The sequence below is a fragment of the Melospiza georgiana genome, chromosome 3 (assembly GCF_028018845.1).
Source record: "Melospiza georgiana isolate bMelGeo1 chromosome 3, bMelGeo1.pri, whole genome shotgun sequence".
Classification (NCBI taxonomy): Eukaryota; Metazoa; Chordata; class Aves; order Passeriformes; family Passerellidae; genus Melospiza; species Melospiza georgiana.
In genome coordinates, this window is record NC_080432.1 from 17,729,318 (window position 1) to 17,742,419 (window position 13,102).

General features: G+C 44.2%; 1 protein-coding gene across 1 annotated transcript in view; it reads right to left on the reverse strand.

The window, feature by feature from the left end:
- The window catches only part of COQ8A (coenzyme Q8A), a 40,936-nt gene extending 27,949 nt beyond the window's left edge, over positions 1–12,987 (reverse strand). The window contains exons 1-2 of the mRNA XM_058020549.1: positions 12,868–12,987; positions 1,993–2,187 (exon numbers count right to left, since the gene is read on the reverse strand). Of these exons, the coding sequence (XP_057876532.1) occupies positions 1,993–2,169 (177 nt within the window). The 5' untranslated portion in view covers positions 2,170–2,187; positions 12,868–12,987. The remainder of the gene's footprint in view (positions 1–1,992; positions 2,188–12,867) is intronic.
- Between the last annotated feature and the right edge of the window lie 115 nt (positions 12,988–13,102).

Below are 13,102 nucleotides of genomic sequence, written 5' to 3' on the forward strand. Positions count from 1 at the left end.
AAAGAAAGAAAGAAAGGAAGAGACACTGAGGATGCCTGGAATCCCTGAAAACCTTTTAACTGCACTGATAGGCAAATTCTTTAACAGTTTCTCAAATATCCATAACTGGAGACACCCTGTTTTTACATACATGCCAGAAAAAGGTCACTAAATATGGAGTTCACTAGAAGCAGTGTACTGCTCAGAAACAACAGGTGATTAGAGCTGCAAGATCACATCAGAATAACATTGTTTTCCCTCCTCCCACCCTGTTTGCAGCCACCCAACGTGAGCATTTCCAAGTCCAAAGCCACCTGAAGCAATACCAGATACCTACTTACAGGCAGAGTAAGCTCAGCCCTTCACAGTCATAACACTACCAACTGCAAAACACATTCCATTATTCAACCACCAAACTATGTGTTGTCATCCCAAAATAAATAAAATTCTGTGCCTGGAGCAAGGATAACAGCACCAGGCACAGCAACACTCCTGACACTCTTTTCTGTCCTAACCTTGCAAAAGCTGCCCCACAAAGTCCAGATATTTTTTAACACTTTTCAGTCAAAAATAAATACATAAATAAAAATCAACAGCAGAGCATTATCTCTAGTTACCTATCTCAGCAGTGGCAGTACCATAAAATAACAGATGACTGTTACAGGCTATCAACAGGATTTTAAATCCTGCTGTGGTCAGGCAAGCAGGCAACATATTTTGGGCTCTTTCCTAAATACTAATTACATTTCCCTTCCTTAGAGAAAAAGCAGAACATGGTCTTTCCTGTTATTCAGCAGATCTCATACTATTCTGAACCTCAACATCACAGTGGGGGAGGAGAGAAATGTTTACAGATGGGGACTGTGGCTCACAATACTGACCAGTGATTACAAGCAAGAAAGCTTTCTTACCTCCATACTTAAATTTTTAGAAACATGCCAGACAGCTAAACCACTGCCAATTAATGTAAAAGATCTTCCTCTCTTCAAAACAGAAAATGCTGTATGTTTATATTTCTTACTGAGCTCTGCTTTGACAGGAGCTTCTCTTGGAACCCATTTACATAAAGCAGGGCAAGTGTTCTGCAGTTGTGCTCATTGGGCTTCTCTTGTGCAGAGGAACATGGACAGAAACAGAACATCTCTCTCTCTGTCTCCTCTTGGGTGCAAGAGGAGGACAATGACAAGACAAAGCACTACCCCAAAAACAAACATCCAAGTTAGTTCTACTGCAAGCTTAAAGAGAACCAAGAAAACACTGGCCCAGATTCTAGGACTAAAGCTATAGATTGCTCATTGCATAAAAACCATCAAAATCTCATTCCTTAGTTTCTGCTTCAAAAATGGTCATCTGAGCTACACACCCCTTCCAGAGGATGATGAGAGAGAAGTACCATAGATAAACCCCTTGCTTTCAAAAGATGGCAGCACAGTAGATGTGAAGCTCTTATAAATCTATCCCCATCTCTGATGAGAGAAGCTGCTGTCTGCCTTTCCTTATGTTCCTCATTTGAAAGCCAGTTCCAAAAATCCAGCCTGGGCTGGAAGTGGTGAATGTGCAAACACCTGACCCTGAGCCACTCTGAAAAATACCATATGCACCAATTCTGCCAAGAAAGGAAGCAGCACTGAGATAAATCTAATGCACTCTAAAAGAGAGGTAAATCAATGCCCAAAATTTAAAGGAGACTCTAAACAACAAAATTGCTGACCAGTCTTAGTAAGAGCTTGATCTTTAACAAGATGGGACAAATAGAGCACTTTTCTTATTCTGCATGTCTTAAACACTCAGGAAAGGAAACACTAACATTCCCCTCCCATTCCTGTCCAAGCACCTTCCACATACCACAGATTCCAAAGAATTCCCAGAGCACTGCAACATTACTATTATCAATCCCACAGTTCAGAACCAGGCTCTCATTCAAGATGTGACACTCACACAACAAAACCAAAAAAAGCACCTGGAGAAAAAGCAAAACACCAGACCAGCCTGTGCTCAAAGAGCTTTGCTCACCTGCACCTTGCCCAGGGCAGAGCTGAACTGTTCCTCAGCAGCAGCCTGGAGAGTCCTGGCAATGGTGACTGCATCTCCCCCGAGGAGCACCTGCCGGAGCTGCCCTGCCTGGGTCTCCAGGATGGCTTTGCTCAGCTTGGTCAGGCCCCTCATGACCATGATGGCATCACCCGCCATGACTGATCAATTTCTGTGCTGAAAGATAAAAAGGGAGAGGGAGCAGAGAGACAAGATGTCAAGAACAAGTCTGCAGCAGGTTTCATGTCCCCTAAGAGCTGGTAGCAGATGCCTGGAAAATCTCTTCCTGCTCTGGCAAGCAGCCACCATGGGAACCTGTGTGCAGCCCAGAGAGCTGAGAGCTGAGCTGGCCCCTAGGCCAGCCTGAGGGCCCTGCTTAGCTGATCTTACCAGGAAAAGAGAATTCTCCTTGTTCTCATGAGTTAGGATAACTTTCCAGGACTCTACACAAATATCCAAGTTACCATGGACCAAGGCAAGCAAAGACAGTAAATGTCAGTGAACACTACAAAGATCGTCTTGATTCCTTCCAGATGTTAGAAGTGGATTAAAAACATTAACATTTGACCTTTAATTATTATGGAGCCTTGGAACATGTTCTCAGGTCCTGACAGCACTGATGAAGTTCACTGTCACATTCCATCCCTGCCCTGGAGTTATGCCTGCTCATTTTACATAGCTGAATTTCTTTACTCCCACACCAGTGATCAAGCTTTGTCCATCCTCCAAAGGTAGCCTGCTCCATAGTCTGTTCTGTCCCCAACTTGTAGCTTGTAATGATTTGGAGAGAAAAAAAATAAGTTCTGACTGCAATAGGTAGAGAGCACTGGTCTCAGGCCACATATTTATTTCCTAGGTAGGTACACAGGTAGCAATCAATTTTTAGAAGATAAGCTGTCAACATGCACATATACTCAACTATAAATGTGAATACACTGATGTGTACAAGTGGTCTTGAGTCAAAGCACACAAAGCATTACACCCAGCTGCAGACCACAAGCACCTGGATCCAGTTACCTTCTCAGGAAACACAAGCTCTGTCTCAAACATGTCTGCTGTACCTGTCATGAAGGAGAAGAATGGACTGCTAAAGCTAAATTTCTGTGAAGTACACAAATTTGGTGCAATCACACAGGAACTGCACACATTACTACAGCTGAACTTCAGAGAGACATTATTATGCAAATGCAGGATAAAGCCCAGTTACTGGGATATTTGTTCAACCACTGATATTTAATTTATCAGTGATCAAAATCTGGAACAAGCACTGCAGCCAGGAGTGTTACACTTACATATTCTATGTACACTGTTAAAAGGACAGTCAAGAGCTTACAAGGAATCTGGGCATAACAGGTTAGCTGCAAAAATAAAACTCAAGCCCACCTAGGTCATTTTTCTGTGGTTCTCACCACAAGACCTATCCATATGCTCCAGACCTCTAAGAAGTGTAACTCCTGCATCTCTCTGAGTTTAACCACTACAATTTGTCTTAACCTTGTATAATGCACTTTTAAACTCAAAAGTTGCCTGTGAGGCAAGGAAATCTACTGTCAACAGGAAGTGTTTTTCTACCCCAACATCTTCACACTGGAAATTTCCACATGGATCTCACCCAAAGTATTTATTTGCAGGCTGTCCCTGCAATTCAGAGCCAGGCAAAGAAATCAGCCATCAACCCAATACTGTCCTAGCTGAAATGAGACCATTCAAAGGTTGCCACTATTAAGAAATAAGTGCTTTTGTGATCACAAGTATTAGCAGCAAGGAAAGTCTGAGTGCAAAAAAAGTTCATTTCCTCCATCCAAAGAAGGGCAACAAAAGGTAAGCCAATAGAGACTTGGACAGCACACACAAAAACAAATCCACTTTTAACATGTATTCTTACTAATCAATAGTAGTAAAACTATACACTTCTTTCACCCCAAACCAGCCAAAGACCTTGTTATGATATGCTAAATGTGCACTTTTTAAAAGAAATAAATCTCCAAACAAAATTTCAGGGAAGCTAATGCAGCCACAAGTAGAAAACATACATTGCACAACACTCATTCAACCCTGCACTGCTAAATATATCAGCATGCAAAGAGAACCTATTGCCCTGCACAGATTTGGCTACAAGAAACTGCACAGGGCAAATTCTTACCAATCTCTCTCTGACTTCCATTTTACCAGCCCCACTTGCTCTGCACAGCAGCTGGAACCACCTAGGTACCAGGTAAGTGGTTTGTTAGCTCAGAAGTATCAGTAACATGCTCCTATGCAGTGCTGCCAAAAGAGAGGCTACTCTAAATAAAATATATGCCAAATAATCAAGAAGGTAAAACACTACACACACACCAAAAAAAAAACCCCAAAACTCCAAACATTAGGAAAATTACCTTTTTTTTTATTTTTTAAATGACAAGGTAACAAGCACAAGCAAGGACAAAACCCCAAAAACTGAGACACACACTTCTGAGAAGGTTGGTACTGTACCAAACAATTACACTTGTGTTAATATCCAGCACAGACAGCAGGCAAGGCAGTTTTCCCCCCTAAGTTCTATTCCTACCCTAAATCAATAAATACAGCATAAGGAAGCTCTCTCAGAAGGAGATTTAGGGAGTGGTTGCAAATGGAATTAGCCCAAGTGTACAAGGTCTGTATCACACTTGACTTGCTCCCACTGGCAGAGTGGGGCACTGCCAGCACAGGGCAGGGACAGGTCATGGTGTCTGCACAAGCTGTCAGTGCCTCTGACCTGGCCTGAAGAGGGCTGACAAGTGTGGATGCTGAGCCCTTCTCCAAAAATAGCCAGGGTCACAGATTTGGCTTAGTAAGCTTCTCCCAGGTGAATGAACCCCTGGAAAACCCCCGGACCTTCCAGCACTGGGGAACTCAGGCCAGGGCACCCTCAGGCACCAGGCAAGGTACACACAGTGGGCAGAGGCTCCTGCAGGTCAGATACCCCCTGATTCAAAGCAGCAAAACCAAACCAGTGCTGGATCCTCCTGTGGGCAGCAATCAGCCTCACAGCCCACCATCCTCTGGAGCCACTGACTGCCAAGGGTTCCCTCCCCTTTTCAACATTCCAGACTATTGGACTGAAGGTTTAAGCAAGTGCAGCTTGCTTATCACTCAGCTTATCAGAGGCCAAGAACAGAAACCAAGAGCCTGGCTACAAGCAACACAAGAAATCATGGATTTGTCTCACTTTAAAACCATTCTTTTCCATGTGCTAATATGTGCTCCTACAGACACACAGATCTGCTTGAGACTCCAGGAGCTTTCCTCCTCCAGATGCTTGTACAGTGAAAAGTTTTACTCAGATACACATATGCACACACACACACACACACACATATATAGGATGGACCAAGTTTAAACACAAGATTTCTAATCATACAAACAGCAGAAACACATCTGAAAGTTTTCTGTGCATGACAACACAGCTTCTTTCAGTTTATGGGAATTACTACTACCAAACACTGTTGAATTATTTAAAAACCAAAACAACATGATTGCCATCATCTTTCAAATCAAAACAAACTAACTGACCAAAGAAAAAACATCCAAAAAAATCCCCCCAACAAAACCAGAGCAGTTTTACAGCAGCCCTAATTCCCTCCATCAGGTCTGCAGTTTTAGCTGCCTTCTTCATCTTCAACTTTTACTCTAAATAAATGAAAATAAAGAATAAAATAATATTAGCTTGGACAGGTAGTAAGGCAGACAATCAGATATCACATATCAATAAAACAGCCTCTACATCTTCCCTCTCTCCATTATCCTTTATTACAGGCACTGTTATCTTGGCTGTATCTAAACAAGGACTAAAACCCTGGCTTCAGTATAACCACCCACACCATCAGAGCAAGTGTGGCAAGAGTATAATGAAATAAAAATAATAAACACCACAAACAAGATGCAGAAGGCCAGATACTCAGGACATTGTTCCATGGCCATGAAACAAAAGTAGGCTAAGTTCAATATAACTATTATTCATTAAGCTGCTCTGTAACTGTTCTTTTACACATTTTTTCCCATTTCTTTTTATGTTTGTTGCCATACCAACCCTTTGATGTGATCCTTTCATTCATGGCCTTTTTCAGTTCCATCACACACCTCCCCAGCAGTTCCTTTGATACCAGATTGCCAGGTCCCTGCCTAGATGTATTTTCATTAGCTGGATTCCTTGGGTTGCAGCTGACCCAAATTTTAATCATGCAGGGCACAAAACCAGCATTTTAAAAGGAAGAAGTTGCCCTCATCCTTCAAACCAAACTGCAAATCCACCTTGCTTATTCTTCCTTCTCCCTTCCCCATAACTCCAATACATTGCAGCTCCAAAGGAAATGTTTTTAAAGATGTGACCTGTAGCAGAAGTGAGGATTTGATCCTGCCCTGTGGCCTGCACTCAAGCCCCCTTAAGCTGAATTCATCAAGTCTCTGAAAAGTCTCTTTACAAGCACCCTTCCCCAAAGCACTCTGCCAATGCACTTAGAACAAACACCTCTCAAGGGCAAGCAGAACTGCTTTGCTCCCTAATCACTACAATAACAGCACTGATAAAAATGGGCTGCTGGGCACACAAATGCCTCTTTCCAACAAAATTCAGAAGGCTTAGCACTCATTTCTGGCAAATGACAGTTAGTTCAAAACACAGTTTCCCCATAAATGGCTTGACACACATAAGAGTGAAAAGAATGCTTGGGCATTTTAGCAAGGCCTGCTTTATTTTAGGCACAGATACATCCCTGAATGCTCTGGACCAACAATCCTGTTTACTTCTCTCTGGACAATGTCTGGGGAATGCAACAGCACAGCCACAGCCCACATGCCTGGAACTAACACAGTCCCCTTCTACCCACAGATGGAAATGAGCTACACAGACCTGGAAATAATTTAGCCACAATTAAGATTTACCACAATTAAGAGAGCACAAGGCTCACTACAGGTCACTCCTGACATGCCTTGGCACAGTGCACCAATAAATTCTGCCTTGGGCACACACTGTTGGCTGCTACACTGAGGGAGATCCAACTCAGTGGCTGTGATTCTAAGGTCACTGCTCATTCACTGCTCCCCAAAAATGTGATCTCTATCTGCTCCTGAGAATTAAGTCTTTGCAGTTGGGGGCCCAAAATAATAATTTTTAAAAAAATCCATTTATCCCAATTGCAAGGCAAAAAGTTTTGGGCCATGGGGATGGATTTCAAGCTAGGAGTTGTATTTATATCCAGCACACAATCTTTATATTATCTCTCTTATTAAGAGGAAAGGGAGAAAGAATAAAAGGGAAAAAAAGGGTTTTCTCTTCTGTTTATGCAGTGGGCTGTGCTTATAAGTGCATTGCACTGCATCCTCTGCTTAGCTCAAAAGCCTTAAGTGTAACTTTAATCACATTAATCCAGAGTTCATCAGAATTATTCATGTTACTTCCCATGCATGCAGGTCTTTCACTCAGCAACAAGGACAACAGTATATTAAAATCAAAATGGAGCATGACCTCCAAGCACACAGATTATTGGAGATTCTGGCAGATGCAATATTTGAAGCCTGTACTTAAGAAACAGAACTACTACAAGATGAAACCTTTATTTAGGCTTATGGCAAGTTTACACAAAAGCACAGCTCACTAGTTCCAAGTCACCCCATCAATGGGAACATACAGCATTACTTGAGAAGATAAATCCCCCACATCTGTATGGAATAACTGTACCTAGCAGTAATTATAAAAAGGTTACACTAAAGCTCTTCACTGATCAAACCCAAACACTGACCTTCAAACAAAATCTGAGCACTACAAACACCTTGAGATCATCAAAGCCCAGCTCCCTCTGATGCACAGCTCTGCACAGGAGTCAACAGAGCTTCCCTGAATTAGAATATAAAGTATAAATTATTCTGAATTAGAATATAAAGTATAAATTAAGGAGGTTATCAACTTGCAGTTAATTTCTTTTTTTTTTTTTTTTTTTGTATACGCTGTTATGGTACAATTGTTTTTCCTGGAAGTTTTGACTTTCCAAAAGCACACCAAGGTTAATTTAGGAACTAGAAACTGATAAAGTGCTGTGCCTCACAAACAAGTGCAGATTCCTTTAGACTCAAATACTCCACTGCTTAATGCACAAGTCTTGAGAAAAATAGCAGCTCTTCCTCTTGCATTTAAACACACAACCCTCTTCACTTATAACTCTCAGAAAGCTCAGGAAAGGGCACTGATACCACAGTTGTCTATTTTGGAGGAAGAGAACAGGTGATCTACCCAAACTTACACTGCTTGTCAGGCACAGGGCTGGGAACAATCCCAGTGCTCTCCACAGTGATCCTTACAGCTCACAGCCTATCCCTACGAGTCCTCTCAACACCCACCTCTGTGGATCAAACACAAACAAGGATTCAGAGCTGCTTTGCTGACCACCTAAACCACATATTGCCAACAGCCACCATTAAATCCACTTGGGCAGTGGCTTCTAGTCAGAACCTCTCTAAGAACTAGACACGGCCTGTACCTGGGATAAGAAGGGATTTTGGTTATCCCCCTTTGTGTACACCAGGACAGACCCTTGCACAGCACGCCCCAAGTCTGTAAGTGGCACCTCACAGGTCTCTCTGGGTGGCAGAGACACCCCCTGTGCTGAGAGCTGTCCCCTCTGTCCCCTCTGGGAGCAGCAGGCAAACCCCACAGCCACTGATCCCACTATTGATCCTGCAGGCATTCCTGTCTGTATCCATCTCATGGCTTCCAACCTTGCCCTAGAAACTGGGGGTAAGTTCCAATTTAGCAACTTACAGCACATCCTGGTCTATTCATAGCCCCCTGGCTGTGAGAGCTTCCATTTTTCTGGCTGTGCCAAATCCTCCCTGCAACAAGAGGACTACAGACAAAAAAAAGAAGACCTAAGATGATCTCTGTGCTGCAGGGGAACATGGTCTGTCAGAACCTCCAGCTCCTGCATGGCAGCTCTGCCACAGACAAGTTATTTCTGTTTGCTCCTGCTCCCCACACATAGGTACTTCTGACACTAGGGTAAATGAGAGTAATGAGCTCTATATTTCTCTTACAGCTAAGCCTAACCTGATACAGAATCTGTAATCTACAATTGTTTATGCTCTCTATGTATAGACTTTATGAATTCACATTTGCATAGTATAAATATATTGCCTTTCCAAACTAGAAAAACCAAAGCTTTCTGCAGCTTATACAGTTAAAAAAATAAAAATCCCCAAACTCCAAGTGAGTTCTGAAAAGCCATGCTCCACAATGTTTGCTGTGCAATGTAAAATTGTATCAGGCTTACTGATTTCAGAAGGGTTCTCCAAAGGAAACACTCAAATCCACTTGCAGTTTACTGCCCAGTCATTCTTCTGCCATCTCTTCCCTAAATCCAAGTACTCTGTTGATGAGCACTTTGACCAGATCAAATTAGGATGAGGATTTAATCCTTCCAAATGGCACAATCCAGACAGCAGGAGAGCTGTGATATTTCAGAACATTGCCTAAAGCCCTTTTAGAGTTCACTTGTTCAGCAGACCCAGAAAAAAACCAAGGCATGCAACAGGTTAAAAAGGAGGCATGAATAGCAAAGAAAGGAGCCACATAAAAATCTAATCTACACCAAAAACCAGGACAAACTACAGAGGAAAAACAAACACAGTAGGAGAACTTTGTAAGTGGAAGTTATCACCTGCACATCACAAAACAGCTCTAGGACCATACAGATCATCTTTTCCCATGCCTCTACATAAAGAATCTACAGTCTTCACAAAAAAAGACAAAGTCTTCTGCAGCCTCCAAAAAAACCCACCTGTTTTTAAACTGTGGATATGCATGCAGACTTGTTTAAGTAAACATACAAACTTGTAAAGTTTCTAAAAGCCAGGTCCACAGACTGACAACTAAGTCTTTCAGAGCAAATAATGTCATTTTCTATGCTGTGAGAAGCACACAGAACATGTCAGAGACTGGATAGCTGGGAACTGAACATGCTTTATTTAGTTCCACACCTCTACTGACTGACAAAACACAAAAGGCATTAAAATAAAGTGCAGAAACACAACTGTGCAAAGAAAGGGCAAAACTTGTGTATCCAGTTATTTCTTGGGTCTTTGTCACCAGCTCAGATTGATTTCATTTTGCCATATACCATACAGGGGAAAGGGGGGTGAGAGGAACAAAACAAGTGGCATCTAAAAAACTGAGAAGCTAAAGACAAAAAACTGAATGTGAAGATAGGAATGTGCCTATAAAATGAGTTTTCACTGCTGGGTGAGAAAGCAGTGATTGAACCCACGCCCTCAGACTACTGAGCTTCACTGCCAGCTGGTATTTTAGCTCCACATGCAGATAATTTTCTTCTTCGGATCCTGAAGGAAAGCAGGCACCCATAGCACAAGGCAGCACTTTTATAAATCAAGCTGAAAGAGAAAGCTTTTCTCCTAAAGCTGCTCTGTTCCAGGATATACAGCTCCTTAAAGCAAAAAGGCTCCTCTTCCAGACTCCTTTCTTTTGCAGTTTTAAAGGGAGAATATGAGAAGACCTGTATCACACTGGAGATGTGATTGCTAAATACTGCTCAGACTCACTGCCTCCATCCCAGGCTGGACTGTTCACCCAGCAGGACAGATGTAAGGAAAAGGAGAAATGCTTATTCATGCACTAAGCTAAGTCCTGAGATGTGTTTGGCAAACCACCTGGATCAAACAATTTATCCCACACACACTGACACACAAGATGACAGACCATGAGACACACGTCATCCCTTGCACCCAGGTTAAAACAATGAAGAAAAAACAAATGCAGACAGAAAAATCCACCCAACTCCACCTAAAAAAATCCCAACTACATAAGTAATCAATTAGTTTTAACAGAAAAAAAAAATAAGAAGCAGGAATTCAGCTCCTGTCCCTTGTTCTCTCTCAGTTTCCAGAAAAACAATACAGCCTGGCAAACACGGTGTGAAACAACAGATCTCCACCTGCCTTTAAAAGGACTACTGGAAGAGTAGAAGCCAAAACAAGTCCAGGTCTTGCTGCATGGATGCACTGAGCTATTATTAACTTGTGTGAACTATCACAAATGAATTAACCAGAGCTGCACTGCACAGAATTCCCCTTGGCAGGAATGAAACAAGGTGATCAGCACTTGGTAAAGGAGGCAATTCTCCACATCTGGCCCTTTCTTGTGCTCATCTCACCACCTCATTACTAAAAGGGAGACACTGTCAAAGCACAGCAGGTCACCCACTTTTTCCCCCACATCGAGTAAGACTGGACAATATAAAGCTGTTTATTCTAAGCATACTTTATTCAAGGTTACCAATGTCACTGCTACTTAACAGCAATGAAAAAAAAATGTACAAAATACAAAAAGAACTCTCCTGGTCTAAGAGCAAGAAGGTTCTAGCTTGCTCTTGCTAGCTGCAGTTCCTGTGAACTAAACTCCTTCTGATAACATATGAATGTTCTTACCCCATGACAGAGAAATGCAAAACTACCAATATACCTTTACACACCAATCTGCATTCAGTCTGCATAAAGAACAATTTCTCAATCCCTTCTTTTATTAAGTCTTTTATTGAGCTACTATTGACTTTGGCCACTACCCTCCTACATCCAGTGCTAAGACTTATTCTGCATATTCTTAATTAATACACCCGAGTCTAGTAAAACAATATCATTAAAAGACAAGCAACTCAGAAAAAAAAAATCTTAAATTGTTAGGTCAGTTCTTTTTAGGAAAATTATTCTATCAGTTATTGAAAGAAAATTTAATTTCCTTTATTTTCCTTTATTTCCTTATTTCTTTATTTTCCTTTACTAACACTGACCACAAAGTATGGATTTTCATTGCATGGAGGGGAATACAGAGAATCTCCCCACCTACATTCCTGCCCTTGTTGGGCTATTAGAAATACTGTTATTCCTTGTTATACAGTCTTGCAGAAATTAAAATGATCAGTAACCATGAAAACAACATTATACAGTGTTGTTTGAAACCAAACTTTCATATTTGTAGTTATCTATCGGTCGCTTGTTCGATGTCTGTTTAAAACTAAGTATCTCCCCATCAGTTCCCGTTCACATTGTTACCAAGACATCACAAGCCTGTTTGCCTATAGAAAGATTATTTCCTCAGGCACTTTACCAGGGGGCTCACAGGATTTTTTTAACCCCCATTTCAGCCGCAAGCAAAGCTTTAAAAACAGCAAACATCTTTATTTTACAGACGCGCGGATGGGTGCCAGCGGCAGAGAGCAGCGAGGCTGCAAGCGGGATCAGCCCGGAAAGCGGCTCAGCCCCGGGTCCGCGCGGTATCCCGGGCAGGGCGCGTTCCCTGCGGAGCGGGGCAGGGAATTCCCCCTTTCCCCGATCCCCTTGGGCCGCGCTCCCGCTCAGCCCGCGCATCTCCCCGGCTGCGCTGAGGCGCCGGGCCCGGGCAGGAGGCGGGACCCGGCCGGCCCCGCTCTCGCCCCGCCGGGACTCGGCCAAGGGCACGGCAAGGCCGCGGCCCCGGGTTCCTCCTGCCCGGGCGCAGCCTCGCAGCCCCGCTGCCGCCATCGGCCCCCGGACCCCGCACACGTCCCCCCGCCCGCCGGGGAACGAGCCCCGGGCGAGCGACCCCCGGCCCGAGGCGCCACGCCGGGCACGGGAGTGCTCCCCGCGGCAGCGCCGCAGGTGCCGCCATCACCCACACCCCTTCCCGCACCGCTGCCCTGCATGGCAACGGGCGAGCTCCCACAGTCGAGGCACCGCCACTACCGGAGGCACCGGCACTACCGGGTGCTCCGCTGCTCCCACCACGCCGCACAGCCCGACACAGGCCTCCCCTGTCCAGCCTGGCCCCTCCACTGCCGCGGTCGCTTCCCATACCCTGGCCCGGCACAGCCCAGCGGCCACCGGTCGGTTCAGCTCGGCTCTGTCCGCTCCGCTCAGCTGGGCTCGGCGGCCGCGGCCCGGGCCCGCACGCCTGTTTACCGCCGCCACCGCCCCCGGCCGCGGCCGGGCCGCTCGCCCCGCCCCCGCCGCGCTCCCATTGGCGGAGCCCGCGCCCCCCGCGCCTCCGCCAATGGGCGGCGGGCTCGGGCGGGGCTCCGGCCAATGCGGG